This window comes from Ostrea edulis, chromosome 4 (genome assembly GCF_947568905.1).
Source record: "Ostrea edulis chromosome 4, xbOstEdul1.1, whole genome shotgun sequence".
NCBI lineage: Eukaryota > Metazoa > Mollusca > Bivalvia > Ostreida > Ostreidae > Ostrea > Ostrea edulis.
This window is the reverse complement of record NC_079167.1, coordinates 68896555-68921008: the sequence shown is the minus strand read 5'-3', so window position 1 is coordinate 68921008 and position 24454 is coordinate 68896555. Positions and strand designations below refer to the sequence as shown.

The 24454-nt window shown below is 35.6% G+C and overlaps 1 protein-coding gene and 1 long non-coding RNA gene across 3 annotated transcripts; both read right to left on the bottom strand.

Annotated features, from left to right (window-relative positions):
- Window positions 1-2765: 2765 nt before the first annotated feature.
- LOC125670306 (uncharacterized) lies at window positions 2766-24217 on the bottom strand. Of its 2 annotated transcripts, XM_048905401.2 has the most exons (7): window positions 23880-24217; window positions 22053-22200; window positions 14855-15037; window positions 14570-14682; window positions 13062-13198; window positions 12720-12904; window positions 2766-2899 (listed from the first exon to the last, which is right to left on the bottom strand). In XM_048905401.2, exons 3-7 carry the CDS (start codon window positions 15023-15025, stop codon window positions 2804-2806), a joined length of 702 nt encoding a protein of 233 aa, XP_048761358.2. In that variant the 5' UTR covers window positions 15026-15037; window positions 22053-22200; window positions 23880-24217; the 3' UTR covers window positions 2766-2803. The 2 variants fall into 2 exon arrangements, 1 of the variants encoding a protein (XP_048761358.2); XR_008802592.1 differs by lacking the exons at window positions 2766-2899; window positions 12720-12904; window positions 13062-13198; window positions 14570-14682; window positions 14855-15037 and adding an exon at window positions 19056-20545.
- LOC130054292 (uncharacterized) lies at window positions 5488-7109 on the bottom strand. The gene is made up of 2 exons (XR_008802593.1): window positions 6546-7109; window positions 5488-6502 (listed from the first exon to the last, which is right to left on the bottom strand). It is a non-coding gene; the product is annotated as an uncharacterized LOC130054292 (long non-coding RNA).
- Window positions 24218-24454: the final 237 nt, after the last annotated feature.

Here is a 24454-nt window from a genome sequence, read left to right as displayed (position 1 = left end):
TATTTTGAGGCAAGGAACTTCTTGACGGGTGCCACATACTCACCCGTCACGAACACATGATTTCACCTCATGGTCTCCTGCCAGATTTTTGTTGTCATGTAGTTTTTGTTCCCTTAAGTACATTGTTTTGTCTTTGTCTGTAGATATTTGTCATTTGTTTAACTCTTCTGCACGATGCGAGGTATTCTATACTTACATACACGATAATAAAAATATTATGTCATACATATAAAAAGAATGTATCACACTTACCACCAACATCGCACCAGACAAATTTGTAGTCACTGTCCACTATAGCCAGCAGGATGATACTGAAGAAGCCCTTGTAGTTGTAATATAACGAGCCAGAGAGAGGAGGCTTTCTGATGGCCACATGCTTTCCATCAATAGCAGTGGGGAAAATTCCAACGCCAGTAGAATCCATCAGAAAGTTGTCGCCATCCACCAGGGGTCGAAGGGGCTGTCATGACTTCATCTGCATACTCTTCACATATGGCCTGACACACCTCTCTGACCACTACAGATAGGGTGTTTTCAGGTACTCTCCAACCATACTGCATGTCAGAGTACATGGTGCCAGACAAAAGATGACGGAGAGTAGCTGCCAACTTGAGACCTTCGTTCAGCGGCTCCCTGAACCAGGTGTGCTGCCTCCAGATTCTTCCTCTGACCCTCTCCAGGATTTCATCGTAGAGTTCAGGGGGCATGCAGAGAAATTTCCTGAAAGTCGACGGATCTTCTCTTCGGAGCTCAACCAACAGCTGGTCAAAGATGCCAAAGGTCCTTCTTCTGGCAGGGTTCAGCCATGTCCTTCTCCAGATACGACGCCGTCTGAAGCCTCGTCTCCATCTGAAGCGGCCTCTAATAAATTGGTGTAGGTTCAGCTGCTGGAGTACAACTTCATTCTGAGCCATTGCCAGTAAATACTGGACTCTCAGGCGGGCTGCATCTTCCATTTCACTTTAGAATCTTTAAAAATGTGAGTTGAAATATAAAACTGTGAAGTGCTTTTGAAATTTAGGCCAGGAATGAAGCACAATCATGGTGATGGGCCTTTATATATGAGTAACGTGGTGCGTGGCAGGTCCGAGAGGCTCAGATGGCACCAAATTTTTCGTCTGGTAACTCGCTCGTGTTCGTATCAATTCGCAATCCATAGTTTGCTATAGTGACTCTTAGTCTTGCGTTCGTGTATGCATCGCTATTCAAATTTAGTAAAAGTTACTCTTAGTTGCCCTTCGCATAGAAGATGGCAAGCGAAAATACGTTTGTCATAGTAAGTCTTCGTTTATACACGCATGTCATATTTAGTCATCGTGTCGCTTCGTTTAGGGTTGTTTTGATATCGGTCCGATTTGGCAACAGTGCGGTGAGGGACGATGCATGACAATAACACACGAACGATAAACGAATGATTATCACAGAGTAAATAAGAGATGCGAATTCAAGCAGATAATAGACGATTTTTCAATTCGTCGGGAAATTTTAAACATGTTCAAAATTCCAGCACGAATTTGAATAATCGCAACTGTTAGTTCAGAAGGTCAACGAAACCAAAAACGAAGGCTAGCTATAATTTACTATCAATTACCATGGAAAACGATTTTTTCAAAACTTTGATTCGCCAGCCATCGCAAGGCTTATTTCATGCAATTCGGTCTAGTGTGAGGCGGCTTTTACACTTGTAGGTAAACAAAGACTCGAGTTTTTTTTTTTTTTTTTATAGGTTTACTTGTAAACAAACCAGTGAAATGTGAATTTTGTAATTTAAAGCATCTTAATTTTGCACACTCACAGATTTAACTTTTAGATGACACAGTTTACCTAAAGAATACTAGAAATGTGATAGATATACTAAACTGATATCGATATCCATTTCTTTTGAAAACTTCGTAAACAATAACATACCGCAGTCTTTGTTTCCAAAACAAATAATAAACTCTCTAAAACGAGATTATGTGATAATGTATATTAATTTTTTGTGAAACATTTTAAACATACTAGACAATATATTTCAATCATTAGGGGAGTGTAAATCAGTCCCTTTAGTGTTTAACAGAAAATTTTACTACAATATTGAGTAAACTGAACGTTTCATATGAGCTGTTGACAGAAAAGGGTCTCAGAGAAAATGACAGAAATATGATTTTAACGAAATTGAAGACAAATGCTATTTTGTTCTGTCGTGTCCTTATTATTCTGATTTACGACAAATATACATCAAACGATATCATTTTACTCGACCATCCATGTTTAACCTTGTGCGACTTTTTTCCCAAAAAGAAACAGAAAAGCATTATGTAATTTAGGAAGGTTTTTGATAAAGACACTGAGCCTAAGAAACTTATAAGATATTATATGTTTGTCTATCCTCCATACTTGGTCACATGATTCTTTTCACATAATTATACTCACTAGTATATTGTTACTTGATTATAATATAACTGTACCATACCAATGGTATGTTTCTCAAGGTTTCAATATACTAAACTAAACGATAAACGTAAAACAATATAAATAATTTTCACGATCAACAGAACACCTGGTAGAAATGTTACGAATTTGAATGCAATTTACACTAAAAGAAATGTTGATAGCTACAAGATTTACACATTGCATATATTCAGTAAATACTACTGTTATATAGACTCTGTCACAACGAAACAACACACAACGCTATTTTTAGTACTTTGTTTATATAGTTTACATTCCTATAAATCCACATTTTATATACAATATTCAAGAAAAACTGTAAGGAAACTCCTAAAAATGCCAAGGAAGTATGTTTGTATGATGATAAGTGCTAGGAGAGGAAATATCGATGCACGAGGCGGACGACTTGTACAGCGGTCGGTTGAGCGGAACTGGGGTTCTGCCCTGTCACCAATTTTCCGCTGACCTGCAAAAATAGAGATTAAAAAATGTCAAAAAATTGTGTTCAACGAATACGCCTAAAGAATTCGAGTGATCTTGGGGTGATCAGGGGAGTTGAGACCTGACAAGTGATGAAAACTTTATTGTGTGTAATATATATATATATATATATATATATATACATGTATATATATATATATATATATATGTATATGTATATATATATATATATATATATATATATATATATATATATATATATTCTTTTTTTCCCTTCTGCTGATACATCTTGGGTAGAGTGTGGATCGCACTTTAAAGTTAGCTCACTCTGGCCTTTGATTACGACGATATATGGCCAAATCCTGTCCGACTCGTAACTGGACAATTATTTAGTCTAGAATCATCAAACTTGGTCAGTTTATACATCTTAATTCCCGTGGGGATCCGGGATAGAATAGGTCTTCAGTACCCCTTGCTTGTCGTAAGAGGCGACTAGATGGGGCGGTCCTTTGGATGAGACCGCAAAAACCGAGGTCCCGTGTCACAGCAGGTGTGGCACGATAAAGATCCCTCCCTGATCAATGGCCATAAGCGCCGAGCATAGGCCTAAATTTTGCAGCCCTTCACCGTCAGTGGCGATGTCTCCATATGAGTGAAATATTCCCGAGAGGAACGTTCAACAATATTCAATCAATATACATCTTAAGGATGTATGCTACACCAGAGAAATTTGATGTAGATGAAAAGTGGAGGATATGTACAACAATATCTCAAATTTACTTTATTTTGTAAAAAAAAAAAAAAAAAAATACAGTTTTAGTAGAAGATAATCTGGAAATAATTTAAAACCCTTGCTGGACTCGAACCTGCGACCTACAGTTCAGCATTCGGTATTCTAACCTACTGAGCTACTCGGCTGGGTATTTAAATAGAAAAGGAAAAGTCAAATATTGCTGATATCGATTTTTTCATCCATGTTTTTAAAGGAAGTCAGCCATTATGACGATGTAGAGCACTACCTTAAGAAGGTATGTCGCGCCCTAAATCAAGGTCACTGTGACCTATATATGGCCATACAGGGCATAACCCTTTTTGGGGCCCATGTAGATATGGATCAGTTTGTGCATCTGTATAGAAATTTGAATTGTAGCTTAAGGTCATTAAAACTTTTAAAATGGTAAGTATTTTTTTTTTTTTAAAAACCCAACGTTTTAAGGGAGGTAATCCCTACATATGTTAAATCCCTGTTCAATAATCGTTACTTCAAAAATACACATTTTGCCCCCCAATAATATGAATACTTATTTTCTTTCTAACATATATGATATAAATACCTGCAGTATTGTACTACAAAATTTGCAAAGACTTAAGAAGCACATCATAGAATAGATAGAAAATTTATCTCATGGGAATGATGATGGTATTTGAAGCAGTTTAATCTGTCTGTCCAATTAAGATTTCATTAGTTCCTTGGGAGTAACTAAGTCACAGTGTATCAGAGTTCAGCTTGAGATCCAAACATCAATTTGATAAGAGCTTAAATGCATCTGTTCAATTAATCCTTGTACAACCCAAAACTAGTAATTCATACCATGTGAAGAAATTATCTAAATTGATATATGTAATAAAGTGAAAATATATTTTGGAATATTTCTGTAGTCATTTGAAAAATTCAAGAGATGTATTGACAAGTCTATTGCAATGTACAATTCGACACATTACAAGGAATAAGCTTGATTTTACCTCAGACCTAAAGCTAAAATATTAGTGCAATCTTTGCCCCAATTAAGGTGACCATGATTTTGCGTCATGCACTTGTATTGTTTATAATGAATAAACGTCTGACGGGTGTGTCGTGTGCCGTGTACTGTTCTAAATAACTTTTTCTGCACCTGACAGCCTGTATTTAAATTACCACCAGTTCTTGTATATGTCCCCCACACTGTCTCACACCTGCAGGGATAATATCTCGGCTTTTATCAAATGTTCATTTAGAAAAAAAAGTAGTATTAACCAGCATTACCGGTGATTTAAAATAGGCATTTTTCTTTCCATTTCCAAATTGCATCTTTCATCTTATGCAGATGACTCCGTCATATTCTGATTTACATCACGCTTTGAATGGATTCTATATCTTTTTCAGATTTCAAAAGGATTTTATTTTAACTTCTACCTGCACAATACAAACACTACTACCACTAGATCACATAGTTACGCGTTGTTTCAGTATTAGCACTTCTAAGTTAAGACTGTACAAACAGCAATTTCATGCCATGAGTATTTTTCTTTCTATATGTCTCCAACTTTGATAGCATTTATCATGTTTTCAATTTTTAGCAATATACATTCTCCAATTCGTAATTGCTTTTAAAAGCCCCTGTATTTTATAATGTCTTGAAAATAAAGTATTTTGTCAATAGAATTAAACAATCCGATAATTTGTGGATGTTTTGCCTAGAATTTTATACTGATTGTGATGGCTGAAAACTGCCAGAAAATGTTAAGAAATGTATGCACAAGGTGTGACCCATTTTATAAAGCAATGCATCTGTGCACACAGGTACATGCACACAGGTACATATAATAGAAAACATGAATTGTCTGAGGTCAGACTTGTTTGTGTGCGTAACTCTATGCTTGTAAAATATGGGGGCTTTAAAAACTGATATCCAACTACGTTATTTAGAACATAGTAGCACTCCTAATCTTGAATAGTTCATCGAGAAGGCGGGCGATTTCCATTGTATATACTAGTACATGTGTACGTATTTAATCTTGTTAGGCAATGAAATTAAATTAAACAGAACCTCTACAATCGCTGTAACCTGGATAATGATTGGACGATCTTGTATTTACGTCATTCTTGACTCTAGTGCTTTTTAATTAATTTTGAAAGTACAGAATCTTTGTCATGTGAACAAGTTATGAATGACAGTGACAATTCAAGACCAAGGGATCGGTATACATGTATACAAATATCGACTTTTTTTAACCGGATCTTCAAAAGGTGCAATATATAGAGTATTCAAGACGAAATTTGAGTGTAAACAGAATTTTTGTAAATCATTAGTAAAATCAGAACCACTAATTAGCTATTGAATAAGGCATTATGTAATCTTTGTAAATGTAACGAAATTGAGGATCAATATCATTATATACTCAAATCTGCGTAGATAAAGTTTGAGTAGCAGATACTGGTATAATTAAGCTAAACACTTTAAAATTGTTGATATAGTTTCACCCCCTCCCCCTTAGGAGATTATGACAATACCGCAAAGAATTGAAGTAAAGTATATTACATGTATCGTAGAACACAAAAAAAAAAAACAAACCAAAAAACAAAAAACAAAAAAACAACAACAACAAAACAAAAACAAAAACAAAAAACAGAACAAAGAAAAGAAAACAGTTACAAAAGTTTAACTTCTAGTTGAGCCAATTAAACTATGTGTACATTCGAATGGAAAAGGAAGTGGACACGTAGTTGTAGCAGCTGACCTTCACTCCCATTTAAGCAAGTGTCTTGTTGTAGTGAGAGGCAAAAGCGCGGACTAGCCTGCAGAGTTCAACAAACGACAGTAGACATACTCTGTCTTCTGTAGAGGCCGCCGAACAGAACTAGGTACACCTCGTGTTCCGTGAGCTGTCATAGCAAAGAGAACTAGGTACACCTCGTATTCCGTGAGCTGTCATAGCAAAGACGTACATCAAACAAGTTTCTAACGGTATCCCAACACTGATTACGAATAGATCTAGTGGGTGAAAAGGAACAATTAAGACGAATGGAGAACATTGATGAAAGGGATTCTACTGAGCAGTTATAGGACAAAAAGAGTGTCGGGAAATAGCTTGGCCATGCACACATTTGCATCAAGCTATTTTATTGCAAGATATTGGAAGTTTTCAAATGTCTGCAGGTTTTATATAAGGTTACACATGTGTGTAAAAGGGAATTATTTAAACTGGATCATGTCAGGGTCTGGCTGCAGCTCTCTGAGAAAATATTGGGATAGATCAGAGAGCTACAGATCCAACCCTTATACTAACCTTCGATTTACAGAGCAGAAAAAAGTTAATCACTTTAATTAATATAATAAAGTAAGCATTACACAACCATAAAATCAATCACGCTACTTTAAACGTAACCACATAAATAAAGCCAAAATATCTAACATTCGACATAGTTACATTTACCACTAAATAGAGCATCTTCTAACGAATAAAAATGACGCGAAATTGTAATTGAGATTTCTCTGAGGTGATACATGTGGTATGCTGACTTTTGGATTTTATGTATGTCCATACGGTCGGTGGAGTACCTGAATGGTAATCTCTCCCGATTAATGCTAGACGACTACTGAGGCGGTCAGGAAATCGTATATCAATAGATCGGAAGTGAATGACTCGCGCTGTGGTACCACATTTTTCTCCTTCTTGTAGAGTCGATGATGTCCATTGGTGAATAAATGTACAGTACATAATCCATTCCTCAAGATATGGTTCAAAACCATTTGATAGCTAATATACATGCATATATTCAAAATGGTCAAGGTGCAGTTGCTCACAAATTGTGCTACACTGTGAGATTGGAATTTAAGGGAAACATTGGCGAAAGATAGAATCCCTTCACCGATAAACTGTACGCTGGGAACAATTACTATATGCCTTCTGATTTACAGACATGAAAGTATGCCTTGACTTTGTCTACAAGAAAAGATAATGACACGAATACACAGCGGAACAATAAATGAGACTGAATGATGACCCAATACCTTTCCTATTTCTACAAACCTGCATGTACATACTTTTTCTGAAGTAATGAATAGTATAGGAGAAAAAACTTCGATCGTATGGAAACAGTGGAATAGAAAACAACCTGTCCTTTCCAGACGGTATATAGATTGGGTGGCTTTATAGACAGACAATGCAAGAAAGGGGGGAAAACTTATATATAAAGGTAATTGGCTATATACAATCAACCTAAGTTAAATCTACTCGGGCATAGAGTCTCTACATTTTGAAGAAGGAACAATATTCCTCCCAAGCCGAATCTTCCTGTTTTGCTCAACCAGGACAGTGCTGACATCCAGGCGGGCTTTATCGACTTCAATCATTTGAAAAATTAGCTTTCTATAGCTGATATCAGACCCCCCCCCCTCTTCTGTTTAATATTCGTCTTCACTTTGAAAGTCTATTTTCAAAGACCCATTAAAGTTTTCGCTTTGTTCTGGTTGCTGATGTCACAATCTGCGCAGCCAAAAAGGAATATCTCCGCTTCCGTGCAGCTTGATGTACTGTATATTCCTTTCGTCATCTCCTGGACTTTGTAGAGTGGAAAGTGAATGGAAATGATCACAAATGGGAAATTGTTCAACTTTTGTAGTTGAATCCATTTTTGTAAACTAACTCTGGATTATAGTGATGCTCCTACAACTTCAAGTAGTATATAAAATATCAAAGCGGTAACACTTACTGTTCAAGAGTTATTAGCAAGGTTAAAGTTTTCAGAAGGTAGGTCAACCTCCAAAGTCAAGGTCACAGGGTCAGAAACGTTGGTACCCACGGAAAGTTCTTGTCACAACGAATACTCATGTGAAATATCAAAGCTCTAACACTTTTTGTTTAAAAGTTATTGGCAAGGTTAAAGTTTTCAAAAGGTAGGTCAAACTCCAAGGTCAAGGTCACAGGGTCAAAAATATTGATACGCACAGAAAGGTCTTGTCACAAGGAATACTCATGTGAAATATCAAAACTCTAGCTCTTACTGTTCAAAAGTTATTAGGAAGGTTAAATTTTCAGACAGAATTACAGAATGACAGACAGGACAAAAACAATATGCCCCCCGATCGTCGATCTCGGGGGCATAAAAATGACTGAAAAGTTAACTGGAGTTCCTTTAAACGGGTAAGAATGTGTGTGATATCCTGATTGCAGGGGAAAAAAAGGAAGATGGAATGTTTGAAAAGTGAGTTTTAGTGTATAACATATTTGTTTACAGAAAATAAGATGATAAATGAAATGCCCAAATGAAAGGTGAAGATAACGAACAGTGATCAATCTCACAAATCCCATAAGCAATACAAAATAGAGAGTTGGACAAACACGGACCCCTGGACACATCAGAGGTGGGATCAGGTGCCTAGGAGGGGTAAGCATTCCCTGTTGACCGGTCACACCCGCCGTGAGCCCTATATCTTGATCAAATGATAAACTAGATACACTTTTGTTTACTGAGATTTGTAATTAAAAGTGAATCGTTTTTGTTACGAGAACTAAGTAAACTAACGCGCTTCATGAAGTATGCTGACGCAGAGTGTCGCAGTTCATGAAGTATGCTGACGTAGAGTGTCGCAGTTCATGAAGTATGCTGACGTAGAGTGTCGCAGTTCATGAAGTATGCTGAAGTATGCTGACGTAGAGTGTCGCAGTTCATGAAGTATGCTGACGTAGAGTGTCGCGGTTCATGAAGTATGCTGACCTAGAGTGTCGCAGTTCATGCCATCATGTATTTTCAATAATGAAATTCATTTCTGAAGTAAACGTCTCATTTTTCGATTTTGTTTTTTGAGACCGAGGTCAATAGTTCCGTCCCAGTATAAAACACAGGAGAATGCGTCAAATTTATTCATTAGAAAACGGTGATTTACAAACACGAAAACTATAATGTTAATCTTGCGACAACTGTTGTATTGCTGATTACCGACTTGGAAAATTTTCAACACTTGTAATGAAAAAGCAAACGGATATAGCTGAAGACGAAGACATATAGATATTACAGAACTTACATTAACTGATATAAAAGAAACCCGACGTAATGCGGAAACCTGTAACAGATGATATTGGGAACAAGGAAATAAGATATGAACACTATTTTGGTGTACAGAATAATGGTATTTTAATTCTTTGAAACTTATCAGTAAGATACCAACTAGTGCATACACTATTGGTGATTTGTATTCTCGTAAAATGGAGTTTATCATATTGGAGAATCGCTAAACGAAATGCATTTTAAGAAGTTTAGATGAACGAATGCAGAGGAAAGTTGCCAATGCCCGCATACATTTGTAACTGTTAAAACACATGTAAAAGGGTACAACGTATGAATGTATACAAAATAATGTGCGCGACTTCTATAATGTTCAAAATTGCTAGACAAATTAATCTGACTGACATTGCTCCAAGAAATGGAATTACGATTAAACTTTTATCATTTTTGTGTATTTAATAGAATTGAGCATATTCTTTATTTCCATTTTGAATCATGTTTCAGTTCTAATCGCGCAATAAATTTTATTTCATGGAAATCAGAATTTTTTTCCTAAATCATCAGCATCAAAACGTACGACTTATCAACACTTTATATGTACATAGGCTTTAATATCATAAATGGCTGCTTCTTCAAGAAAAAACTGGTACTCAAAAATATTCATATCTTGTGATCAGTAATAAAAAAAAAAAATCCTCGTTAAACACCACTCTAATTATACGCATTAATACTCTGAAACTGATATTAAAAAGATGCTGGAATTTGTCACTGACAACATCTACAAAGTTTTTGTTGATCAGGTCGTCTATTGGAATTCCCATGGGAACGAATTGTGCTCCCTTAATTGCTGACCTTTTTGTATTCTTAAGAGGCAGACTTTATTCAAAAGCTTTAACACGAGAAGAAAATATATCTTGCTGTGGCCTTCAACTCGACATTGAGATGCATTGACGACGTTTTATCTATTAACAATACCCACTTTCAAATGTCGATTTGATATATCCCAGTATTTGAAATAAAAGACACCACAGCGTCTTCCATATCTGTTTATATTTCGATGTTTTATTGAACATAGACGTTAACTGTAAATTAATGTTAACTGCAAATTAACAACTCAACTTTGTGACAAACGGAATTACTTAAGAAGTGAAACTTATAATTCTTTATTTGATGCATGTATCAAACGAAAAATTGGACGGAAAACTTCATCAATGCGCGTAGTAGTGCATTGATGAAAAAGTTTTCTGTGAAATTTTTCGTTTGATACATGTATCAAATAAAGAATTGTAAGTTTTCTTTCTTATCATTCAATCATGTTTTTGAAGTAGAAAAACAGTTTCTCTCATCAAAAAGTTTTAATCAACGTTTTTGAAATGGCGTGTAGGAATACCTATAGGTAATAATGAAAACAACAACAAAACTGGCTGTGCGTTCAGGTCAGGTAGAGTTACTGTGCAGAATTAAATGGATTGTACGCCAAATTAAAGGTACAGTGGTTGAAAGCTGAATTAGATATAAAGGAAGAGAACAAGTTGTGACTGGATGTACGGTGCATTGCGTTCGAGGAGACATTGAACACCGGTTGTGTCGTAGGAACGGTGGAATGGGACTCGGCTCCATTTCAACATCAAGTAAAAAGCTCAACACCTCTTCATCTAAATTGCCCTGGGTCCTATATAACGCAGTTCAATTTCATTAATATCTCGCATATCAAAAGTCGCTGCTTGCTCTGTCATGCTATCGAACTCGTAAAGCAGACGATACATACCAGGAACTCGTGTTTACAATCTGTCTACTTCTACCAGTCAGTGTCCTACGTCATCAAGTTTACTATTCTGCCACGTCATCACTAGTTGTGTTTATATTTGGTAGCATCAAACGAATACATTTCGTTTACAATGCTTGATTGGAAATTCCCGTTCTATAAATACCGCTAAAATTAGAACGGGGAAGACGCATTCCAGAGAAAAGCAGTCCCGTGTGCTTAGTGCATATGAACTCCGGACGAAAATTTTGTTGATTAAGAAATCAAACGAATTTTTCATCCAATCAGCATCGTTGTTAAGTCATCACTTTAAAGTTACTAAATGATTTTAGCATCTCCATCGTCAATTTTCCATGTCTATAGAACAATATTTTATAATCACTTGTTTATGGTGTTTATGACTCTTAGCTGATTCGATACGCAAAAGCATGTTCTGCGTATGATCCTTTTGAAAATCAAGACAGGCTACTGACAAATAAATTGTTTGATTGATTTATTTATTGTTTAACGTCTCGCTCGAGAATTTTTCACTCACATGGAGACATCTCGATTGCCGGTGAAGGGCTGTAAATTTAGGCCTATGCTCTGCGCTTACGGCCCTGAGCAGGGAGGGATCTTTATCGTGCCACACCTGCTGTGACACGGGGCCTCTGTTTTTGCTGTCTCATCCGAAGGGCCGCCCCATTTATTCGCCTCTTACGACAAGCAAGGGGTACTGAGGACCTATTCTAATCCAGATCCCCACGGGGCACAAATAAATTGATGTTACAGGGGTTTCAACAGTCTCTTTTAAAGTAAGCATTTCGCAAATTCTATGGTTGTTATAATAGTATATTTTGCAATTAGAACTTGTCATTGGGTAGATTGTTGTCTGACGTATATCATACCAATTGTTAGGCCATTCTTAACATACTGATTTTAACTATGGATTACTCCGTTTACCTGATGAATATACAGGACCCATGGCGTGTGTGGCTGGTCAACAAAGGATGCTTACTCCTTCTAGGCACCTGGTACCACCTTTAGTGTTTTTAGTTGTCCGTGATTGTCATGTTTTCAATATTTGTATTCTTTACATGATTTATGAGCTTGATCACTGTTCGTTACTTCGTTTTTTTTTTCATTTTTAAATATCAATATTTCATGGATTAAATCTATCTCAAAATTTGACTTAAAACTAGTTTAATCTTATGTCCATGGATCCTGTCACAACCAGTTGGACTCAAAGTTGTAACGTATTGTTATCATTGATGCCAATGACAATTCAAGCAAAGAAATGCAACAATAATTTTGAACATTTGCAAAGAAGCGTACCTGGACATTGGGTTTGAAATTCGGACCAGATATAAAATGAGCTCCTAGCCTTCTCAGTTTGGTTTCCAGAAGGAAAGGTACCACATTTTCGAAGTTAGCGGCAAATTCCTCAGCGTTCGTGAAAGACGTGATTGTTCGTCCCTGTACTATACTCAGTCCGTTCGGAAGCCTGATGGGGACAAAACCTGTAGATGAAAAGTGCAAATTACTAGTAAGAGAGACATTTTCATCTAAATCTTGCTTAAGCCACAACACGTTATAATAACTTGTTCTTTGCCAAATTTTCCCATGAACTGCTCTTAGTATTTCATAGCAAGGTCTATACATTGATTAGCATCTTACCAACGGCACCATGACAAACAGAGGATACGATTGCTCCAGATTGGTAAGCTCTTTCGGTCAGTGAGGAGATTTCGTCATTGTGCGGGAGATCAAACATCGGACCGTGTCCCCCGGGATAAAATACCACTTTGTAATCACTGAACGAAAGAAAAATACAAAAGGATTGAGTACCTCTACTAAGTAAGTTTTTAATAATTTTTAATAATTTGGTATGTTATGTAATTGTTCGTTTTCTTCATCTTTCATAGATATATTCGCTTTATTTGTCTGTCTTTTTTTATTTCGGGGAGAAAATATGACAGAACGAGAAGTCGAAAGAAAGACAATTAGTAATGCATCTTCTTTTCATCCCGAAATAACGAAAAGCGAGGACAACAGAATGAAAAGACGACAAAAACAACTCGCAATTTAGCGACCTAACTCTCTCTTATTTGTGTCTTTCCGTTGTTCTGTCCTCATTTTGCCTTTACAACGCCGATAATTTGCCCCCTCTTAGATATCGTTTTTCCTCCTCTAAAACTTTCTGAGAGCTTCTCATGGTGGCAGAATATCACGAAGACCGAGCACATTAAGGATGAAGGCTTCAAATAACAAATGAATGCATTCATCTCTGGTGATGTAAAGATAAAACTTTCTATAACTACAACAATAAGAGGGTGTGCTTCAAAAATATATAGAAAACTATATACAAGGTTTAGAAAAATGGAGACAAAGTTATGTACTTTTAAATAGTAAATCTGCCAAAAAACATGCAAAATACCAAAAATTCGTCCAAAAATGGTAGTCACAAGACAGGAAATTCTCTCGCTTAATATTTTCTTCAGAATACCATACTAAAATTACCCAACCCCACATCTATTATTAGTAACAGCTCATTTGCATAATACATGTAGTAGCAATTCATAACAAAATGAGGAATATATTCACGATATGGTTGACTCTGAAATTATTTATTACAATGCATTTATTTTGAAATTCTGTGTTACCAACTACACAATCAACACTGTAAAAATGAATTCTGGTGATTGGATTATTTCTATGAGGTTTCGAGATGGACCCCCACATCAATAACTTAGATCTCCCCATTCGTAGAGAAAAAACCAGGAGAGCAGTATGGTCTTGGTGATGGGGATCTTACACCCTAAGGTGTTCGTGATGACTTATCCGCTTTTAGATTATGTTTTAATTCTGGCCATCTATACAAATCCCATGTATAGTAAAATTATTAATGATCGATTGATTTGTTTGGAACACAAACATTTCTGTTTTGAAATGCCATCCATCAATGAGAGGTGAAGATAACGAACAGTGATCAATCTCATAACTCCTATAAACAATACAAAATAGAGTTAGGCAAACACGGACCACTGGATATACCAGAGGTTATAAACTTCTAATTCTATATCTTCTTATTCTAAATTCAGAATAATTGTAGCGTTCTATCTGCTTCTGGTAAGTATAGAAGTGTCTCAGGTTTTTTTTGTTTTTTTTTTAATTTTTTTTTTTACCTGATATTAACTTCAGACGGCGTCAGTGTTGTGTTTAGTCTGTTGATGGCTCCAGACGATATGAACTTTTGACAAATAGGGTCATTCTGGCATTCTATTCCACTCCCAGGGTCCTTAAAAATATCGGTACATGCTTATTAACAGAATCGATAATCAATTCACTTACGACAAGAAACTAACTACAACGAAACAGGGAGATGAAGCATAGTTTTTGTCCAGCAACAACTTATCCTGAAAGTGTTATTTCTGGTGTGAGAGTATAACTTAATCACCAATCATACTTACCATAGGTGCGTGGCCTCCTTTTGGACTCATGTAGTCGATTTGGAAATTAGCCCTAGTAAAAACATCATACGGATAAGCCACTTCCGGTAGGTACCAGCCCGTCTTCAGACCCGTGTTCCCCATCTCTGAATGGCTCGTCACTATAAAAAGGACTTTGATCAACGCATCCATCTTCTTCAATCTCTGGAGCAAGAGACATTGAACCGAATTTTATGCAGAGCAAATTTTGAAATGTTCAACTTTTCATTATCTGAGATCGTATTCAAAAGTTAAAAAAAGAGAATAAAATGCATGTTATGCCCATTATGTTAAATTTTAATTACGAAGTATTCGAAGATGAAGTCGTTGTGTAAAAATGAAAAATATGGAATAATTTCAGCATTGAGTAAGACCGATTTTCTGGGAAGGGTATCCAAGCACGTGCAATTTGAATAGCAGCTATGTATAGTCCAGTTACTCGCTGTAAAATTAGCTAGACATGCGCAGGGCTTACTACTTGTATAACTTGTCAGCTCTGCCAAAGACCTACTAGCCTTGAGGAAATAACTGCCATTTTTCAAATTAATTTTATTACTTCTACTAATTAAGGACGATTATTCAAATTTTGATATACGGTACAATATGCAATAATGAATTAAAATCGATGAAACAATATAGGGTCACCAATTTTGATTTTCCGCGGGGTGCCTCAAAAGTAAATAGTGAAAAATTAACAATTTCAAACAAAAAAGTGGGAAAATTTACCCTGCACAATATAAAAGTATGACAGCAAAAAAATATTAATCTTAAAACTCATAACCAAAAAAAAAAAAAAACCAAACAAACAGCAAAAAAACAAAACAAAACAAAAACAAAAACAACCCCCCCCCCAAAAAAAACCCCCAACAACCCAATATTGGTCGTCAGCCTAGATTTTTCGGAGGGACATGTTAAGAGGATTTGTGACCAATTTTCGAAGAAAGAAATACATGAGATTTTTTACTTGTGGTGTCATTTTACTAAATAATCATATGGATTTGAAAGAAGGTTCACAATCTTTAACCTTTTATAATAAGTTAACAAAAGAGTGCAGATACACTTTCAATTGTTGTACATACGTACGTCAGTTTGATTCATGTCACATATACGGCTTTATGCGCAGAAGCGCGAAAAAGCGATTATACATGTATATGTGACTAAGCGACTATGACTCAGTTCCCATAACTTCGATCCCGATCATATATATAATTCAAGAAAAAACGTCACTTGGCTTGTTAGAACTTCGTTACCAGTATGATAATATGTTTGATTCATTTAAATTTTATTTAGCGGAAATTTTAACACATCCGGTCGGGCGTCTATACCAGAAAATATTTTCGCCCGTACCAAAATATACGCGTCTCGAGCGGTCGGGTGCACGGTTATTTCATACATCGTGTATACTTACAGTAGTAGTGTAGAGTATATTCCAACTGACGAAATTAACGTTTGAACTACTAAAGATATGATGATGCCCTTCATTTTATTAACTTATCTTGTCCTGTTTCATAACCTTTCTATACGATGACCCTTATCACCACAGCACATGCATAACAACATGGTCAAGACACTTCTTATATGCCTGGAACGTGGTCTATTTCCCAAAACGATTCAAATTTTAGAACAAGGGGATACATTTTGGACATTTCTAACAATGTGGTGACAAAGTGCTGGGGCGATAGATTGGATAGCAAAGTATGCTTTGGATCCTAAGTGTTATGTGTTCTCAATACACTGATAATGAATGGGTAGCGCAAGATTGTAGAACTTTACACAATTCGCAGTTGGTGTACACACATTGTAGTAAATATAAACATCACAAGTGTTTAAAGTGAAGACGGACAGAAATATCATAGCCCAATCCTGTTAACAAAAGCTGTGATTAGATGAAAGGTCAAGCGATCAATATGTGTCACTATAATTTGTCAAACTAAACAAACAACACGCGTATATATTTCTGTGTATGCTCCAGTTTTTGGCACTCTAGTTTTCCTTTTAGCTCTTACAAGTTTATTGTTATTTCAAATTTGCAAAATTTCGGCTTGAGCATCACTGAAGAGACATTATTTGTCGAAATGCGTATCTGGTGCATCAAAATTGGTACCGTATGAGCTTTACATTCATGACCGAGAATGGAAAAGTGAATACTGAGTAGTACTTCTCTTACATACTGATTCATTAAATTCTTCAATAATGCTAATAAAGTTGTGAAAATGAATAAAAAAGGAGAGAGAAAAATCATAACAAGAGGCTCATGGGCCACATCGCTCACTTCAGTCACCTTGGTCCATATTTTAAAGATTTTTACTACCAGTATGTGATCCCCTATTGTGGCCCCAAGCTACACCCAGGGGATGAATTTCACAAACTTGAATCTGCACTATGGCATGGAAGCTTCCATGTAAATTCGAAGAATTCGGACCCAGTGACTCTTGAGAAGAAGTTCAAAATATATTCCCTACATATTCGTATGTAAAACTTTAATTCCCTATTGTGGCCCACCCTACCCCAGGGACAATGACTCTAACAAATTGGAATCTACATTGTGTCGGGAAGCTTCCATATTTTGAACTTTTCTGAACCAGTGGTCATTGAGAAGATTTTGAAAGATTTTTCTTATATATTCGCACGTAAATTTTTTTATTCCCAATTGTGACCCCAATCTATCCTCTGGGGCCATGAGTTTTACAAACTATGTCAGAAAGTTGTCATGTAAATTTTATCTTCAGAAGATCTTTAAATGACCCCACTCTAATTTTACATTGTTGTGATTATCTCCCTTTAGAAGAGAACATGGCCTTTCATTTGAACAAACTTGAAAGCCCTTCACCCCAGCATGATTTGTATCAGGTTTGAGAAAATTGGCCTGCTGGTTCTGGAGAAGATTTTTAAAACTTTGTCGGTGTATTTTCGCTATAATTATTTCTTCTTGGAGAAGGGTGTTGTCTTTCATTTGAACAAACTTGAATTCCCTTCACCCAAGGATGATTTGCATTAAGTTTGGTTGAAATTGGCCAAGTGGTTCTGAAAACGAAGATGAAAATATGAAAAAGTTTACGACGACAACGACAGAGAACAAAAATTTTTGATCAGAAAAGCTCACTTGAGCTTTCAGCTCAGATGGGCTGAAAAAAACCCACTCCCCAACAAAACAGCTGCAGAACAGATAGAAGATAAAGGAAAAGATGTTGATCAAAATTAATCAATCTGTCAAAATAAATTTCCCACCCAGTGCATCATTTCTCAAATCTGCACAATTTAAGTTTATGAACTAAGGCATACAAAAATCTTCACATATAATTTAAAACATCCTTCCAAAATGTATTGTTTTTAAATAAGTTAGCATTCCGAAATAAAATTTCAAAGTCGTTTGATTTCATGATTTCTTAAAGATATCATTTCCATAGACAAAAAGATATCCATGCATTGTTTATGACTTAGTGAGCCTTTTAATCCAGGGATAATTCAGGGAGATAATAAAGTTGTTTATATCTACCATTTTCATACTCCGGAAAAATAAATAGTCTTGTGTTAATCGAACCTCTTGACTTGATCTATACTAGATTTCCAGAAGAATTCAAAGATAACTTTGCATAGATATGATATAGTCTCCAATTTTGAAGTTCTCCGATTTTGGAGTAGGAGGTGATAAATTAATAAGAGCTTCTAAATGAGGATAATTTTAATAAAAGTGACTCGACCAACAAGAGTTAGAACTCTGCTTTTTCTCTGCTCGATAAGTGCAATAATGTCCAGAGTTTATATCATCAATTACGTTAAGATAAACAGAAAATTAAATACCTAAGAAATTAAAAGTTTTTGATCCCCAATCTAATTTCCATCTTGTGTGGTGAAAGACATGATCTGAATATTTTTGGAAGCAAGTCAGACAATTTTTGTTTTACAATTATTAATCTTTAGATCAGAAAAGCTGGATAATTTTTTTATGCTATATAAAGAACTGAGTAAGAATTGGTATGAAACACGTCAGACAACATTCGACCTAATGACAGGTTATATTTGCAAATTAGATCATTATAACAACCATAGAATTCACAAAATGCTGACCTTAACCGATAATGTTGAAAGCCCTATAATATCAACTTATTTGTCAGTAGATTGAATCTGTGTTGTCTTTTATTTCGAGATTAGTGGGATATATAAAACACAAATAAACAACCAATAAATGCCACACACTTTATTTATACACGTAAGAGTTGCTATTTTCATATCAATAATATAATAAAATTAATACATTACTTAACTATTATGACAAAATAACCTCTTAAATTTTCTGGTCAGACAATACGGTAACAGTACTTTTCAACAGATGAAAACATACACATAGAGTCATATGAGGGATTTAGTAATGCTATTTCCAATGATAGAATAAAGTCAACATTCCGCCAGAGTTCGTTTGGTCACAAACCAAACTCTTCCAGTTAGGCATTATGGGATAGCGATTTCTTAGGTCAAGTATACTGTGTAACGTCACTGTAGAATGACGAAAAAACATACCGTCAAACGTAAACAACTTTCAAAACAAGAACGTAAACATCAAGTTCATTACTTTACACAATAATTTGAACAGAGTTTCACTACTTTTTAATGATCTTTAGATAATTTTATGTTTAAAATAAAATCCATACTTTTATATCAATGCTCTTAATGTCAATATCTTCAAACTTTTAAATAGGAACTACTTCTTTAGTGTTATTTGCCCGCGTGATAATCGCGGACTCGCAATATACAAATCTGTATATTGTATTGCGTCACATAGCAGAGGTCTATACGTAGGTGACGTAATGAGGCCTCGGCGGGGAGTTTGAGAATAAAGTATCAGAAACAATGACACCAATTTGATACACAATCTCTTCATTGCTACATTTGACTTGTACCGATGGTTTTTCCGGTTTTGTATTTTTGTCCATTATTATTGCGATGCTTCCTATCGTTATTGCATCTCGGTGCGTTTTCTTTTTCAACGTAATCTGGTTTTCCGGTTTTAGAATGCGATGATGAAGCCATGGAATGATTCGAATTAGCGATCGGATCTGTGACATAAATATCAAATTCTGCACTTGATCGGTCGTTATCGGGATTTTTCTGACCACAGATGACAATCAAACGGTAAACTAACAACAGCATCACCAAAGCGTTTTTAGCAGTGAAGAAAATAATTGCGTAGTTGACAAGATGGTACGTGATAATGACGAACAATCTAATGGTCAAGAATGGACCGTCTTGCATACACATCGTTACCATTGTACTCCACACCTCACTTGAAACACACTTTTCACATTTTCCTCTTTTTATTCGTGTTTGAGAGTTTTCTACCGATTCTTCATCCGTACTGTGTAGTGCCACCCTGGGCTTATTCGAGCTCTTCGTCGCAGTCAAAACGAAACAGAACTGCATCAAGCTGACAGACCAGATAACCAATATAGCGTACGTCAATTCAAGATTTTTTCGAACAACATCCTCATCAAATAAGGTGAAAAACTCCGTGATGTCTGAGGCTATTCCGATGAAGACGAACAACAACTGGGAAAGCTCATTTCGTGAAATAGTTCCTCGCGGTAAAAGCCATCTTCCAACAATCATGAAGTAAAGTAGAAATTGTTCAATCAACAAAACCCAGGTGTCTGCAGGTAAATAAATAGGAATAGAGACCTGTAAAGAATATCAATACGAACAGTGATCAATGTAAAACTTATACGGTACCAACTCCCATAAGCAATACAAAATAGAGAGTTGGGCAAACACGGGCCCCAGGATATACCAGAGGTGGGATCAGGTGCCTAGGAGGAGTAAGCATCCCCTGTTGACCGGTCACACCCGCCGTGAGCCCTATACCTTGATCTGGTAAACGGAGTTATCCGTAGTCAAAATCATTGTGCCATGAACGGCCTAAAATCGGTATGAATAAAGTCAGACAGCATTTGACACAATGATAGGATGTATTGGCAAACTAGATCGTTCTAACGACCATAAATTTCCTTCGGTTTATGTGAGTACATACAGTTTATCGACGATACGTACATCCCTAAGCAATGAGGGATAAGTCTTGCATCCAGTAATCATTTGTTTTTATTTCTGGGTATTGGGACGTAGTATATGATTGTATTTTGTGGCTCGTGGTTCCACGTGCCTCATTTACAGTATGAATTATGTCGTGACGTGAGATCGATCCCATAAATAACTGGGAAATGAAAGGTGAAGATAACGAACAGTGACCAACCTCAAAACTCCTACAATGAAAGGTGAAGATAACGAACAGTGACCGATCTAAAAAAAACCCAACAACAAACAACTCCTATAATGAAAGGTGAAAATAACGAACAGTGATCAATTTCATAACTACTATAAGCAATACAAAATAGAGAGTTGGGCAAACACGGACCACTGGACATATCAGAGGTGGGATTATCTACAGTATGAATTTTGCCGGGGACGTGAGGTCGATCTCATAGATAACTGGGAAATGTCATTATTATTTCCTATATACGGGTAAATGTTTCGGCATTGATTCTATAACTCAGAATAACTTACATGCACCACGGTTAACCATCTCTATTTTCGTCAAAAGGAGAAAGACAGCAAGAACACTATAACCTCGCGTGTAGCCTAGTTCAATTGTGACAAATTTGACCTTGACGAATGACATTGACCTGATACATTTGTAAATCACAAATCTTTGACATTAACATTTCAGTTCACCAAGTTTAACGCCTCTGTCTTATTTCGTTCATATGTTATGCCGAGGTCATAGTTATGGACAGACAGACAACCTACGATCTCAGGGCATAAAATCAACTTCAGCATGATGCATATATGAAACACAATGCTCTCGATCATAGTTATGTTCAAATATGGCAAACCAGGCTCTTGGCCTTTATCAGTTACATTGGATCCTTTCCATTCCTCAGGATTTTTTGTAAAGGACATATATTTTGATGAAGGTTAAAATGGCAGCCAGACAAAGAGACAGAAAGACCACCTCTGATATCTCCTGGGGTCCGTGTTTGACCAACTCTCTATTTTGTATTCCTTATAGGAGTTATGAAATTTATCACTGTTCGGTATCTTCACCTCTCACCAAAATGCAATATGCCCCCGATCTTACATTTCAGGGGCACAAGGTTTTTGACAACGGTAAACTAATCTGATGCTTACGTACCCCAGGATAAATCTCAGACAGTGAGTCAGAGGCTGTGGCGTTATTCACTCCTTGTTTGACGGCAACGTAGCGCTCCCGTCTATCCAACTCCAGAAGCCAAATGGATGGAAGCGTTCCACCGAGGTAGAAAAAGAAACAGGGGCAAAACCTACAGCAATGATTGAATTTTATGTAGAATCTGAAAGCATCAGAAAATTCAACTCTATAAAGAAAATGAAGGAGAGAAAAGAATTAAAAAACGATTCAGTTAAGAAAATCGTGTTGTTGTTAGCAAAGTAATTTTGTAAAAGCATCAAATCCACCTCTAAAATTTTAAGCATTCTAAAATGTTTCCAAGGAAACATACAGAAATTGTAATATGATATTTCTTAAATTTTTAAAATGTAAAAAGAAGAAATAATTTTTAAATATACCGACTTTATAAAAAATCATTAATACTATAATTTTCATGTACTACTACATTGACAACGAAAACAAAACATAAAACAAATCTTAAGAAATTTATTCAATTTTGCAGGCACGCAAGTCAGTTGTGTCGTTGTATATTATCGAATTCATAGTAGAAAACTTATTTCATCAGTTCTTAACATGTCATATTAATAATTCACTCCACAGTTAATCAACCTTCACAATCCAATACTATATATTCATGCTTCGGTGAAAAACGAATATAACTTTTCCAACTATAAATAAATTACAATCCAAATTCGCAAATCATGAATTTATAAATCAGAGAATTCTAGCAAATCACCCAATTTTCATGAAATTCATATCCATCATACATTTATAAGAAAATTTACCATCTGTTCAACGTCTACGTGTCGAATGATCAGTAACTCGACCACGTCATGCTCGATGCACACGTTTGACGCGAAAGATACAGCATCCTTTCATAACAGGATTGATTGATTGTATACATATATCGCTGAAGTCTGAGCAAAGACCATAATAAGTCAAACAAATCATTTTTAACAGGACATGGATCAGTATTTGTGCGAGAGATAACCACCCAATTCCCATCTCTCTTTCCAATTAAAATCGATTCTTCTCTAACCGTTACACCCTCCAGTGTAACGGTTAAAGAAGATATATATATATGTATATATATATATATATATATATATATATATATATATATATATATCAAAACCCTGGGGTTGCGAAATTAAGAAGTCTTTCAAATGATAAAGACAATAATCACTGTAATAATTTTGGTTCCATCCTTACCCCCAAGGATCATGAAATTTACAATTTTGGTAAAGGATTACCTACTCCTAAATATCTATTTAGTTTCAGTTTAGTATCAATATCATTTAAAAGATATCATTTAAATGTTTTACACATATACTCTATTTATACAAACTTTGGCCCCGCCTTCTATCCCCCCGAATTATGAAATTTACCATTTAGGTACAGGCTTTCTTGCTCTACATCACTGTGCATTTAGTTTTTCTTCGAAATATGCAGTTGTAGAGAAAAAGTATTTTGAAAATTGGCCAATTTGGCATTTTTGCCCCGCCCCTTAGGCCCCGGAGATGCCTGAAATTTACAGTTTACATGTATCTACCCCTTGTTCCAGAGATGCTTCTTACAAAATTTGTAAGAATTGGAATGGTAGTTATCAAGAAGTCAAAATTGTCCATTGTTAGCACATTTAATCACTGACCATTTTGACCTCATCCTGATACCAATGTTATGGTTCAGAACAAACCCTTAGTATAGTGAAGCAGGATTTGATAACAAAAGATAATTAAACAATTTTAAATGATATTTATTTACAATTAATAATTGATAGAAAACTGTAACAATAGCAAAATACTAACTTACGGTAGTTGAATAATAAATCCAAACAGAATCTACACACACAAATATAGTAAGTCCAAAATCATAATTCCCAGTATAATAATCCAGAGTGCATAAAAATGTCTAACCAGAGCTTTTTTATCATAAGAATTTCAGTACATTTATAATAGGAATGAATTTTCTAGTACAATCTTGAAAGACAATGATGCAACCATTACGTAATCTTTCTGCTAAAAATAACACGTAGTCTAGAACAAAGGTTACAGGTGTCAATGACAAGTAAACATCTATTTGTTTAGTTTTTCTTACACATGTGCGGTTGTAGAAAAGAATATTTTGGCAATTGGTCAATTTATGACAGTTTATGCCCCACCCCTAAGGCCTCAGGGGTGCAGGAGTCCTGACATTTTCAATTTATGTCCCCTTGTGCTAAAGATGTTTTATACCAAATTTGAAAAGAATTGGAATGGTAGTTTACTCAGATGACCTAAAAATGAACTTTTAAAAAAAATTAAATTCAAAAGCTCAGATATGAAGAAAACTTCTGCATATGCAACAAGACAAATAGTAATAAATCTCAGTTAAAAAACAATTTTACA

What these genes read in the sequence shown, in the direction of transcription:
- LOC125670306 (XM_048905401.2), bottom strand. Translation starts at nt 15,025, where the DNA reads ATGGATGCGTTGATCAAAGTCCTTTTTATAGTGACGAGCCATTCAGAG. An exon ending in CCGTCTGAAGTTAATATCAG is followed by an intron (nt 13,199 to 14,569) that starts GTAAAAAAAAAA and finishes TCTTTCGTTCAG; the next exon opens with TGATTACAAAGTGGTATTTT. An exon ending in TGTTTGTCATGGTGCCGTTG is followed by an intron (nt 12,905 to 13,061) that starts GTAAGATGCTAA and finishes TTTCATCTACAG; the next exon opens with GTTTTGTCCCCATCAGGCTT.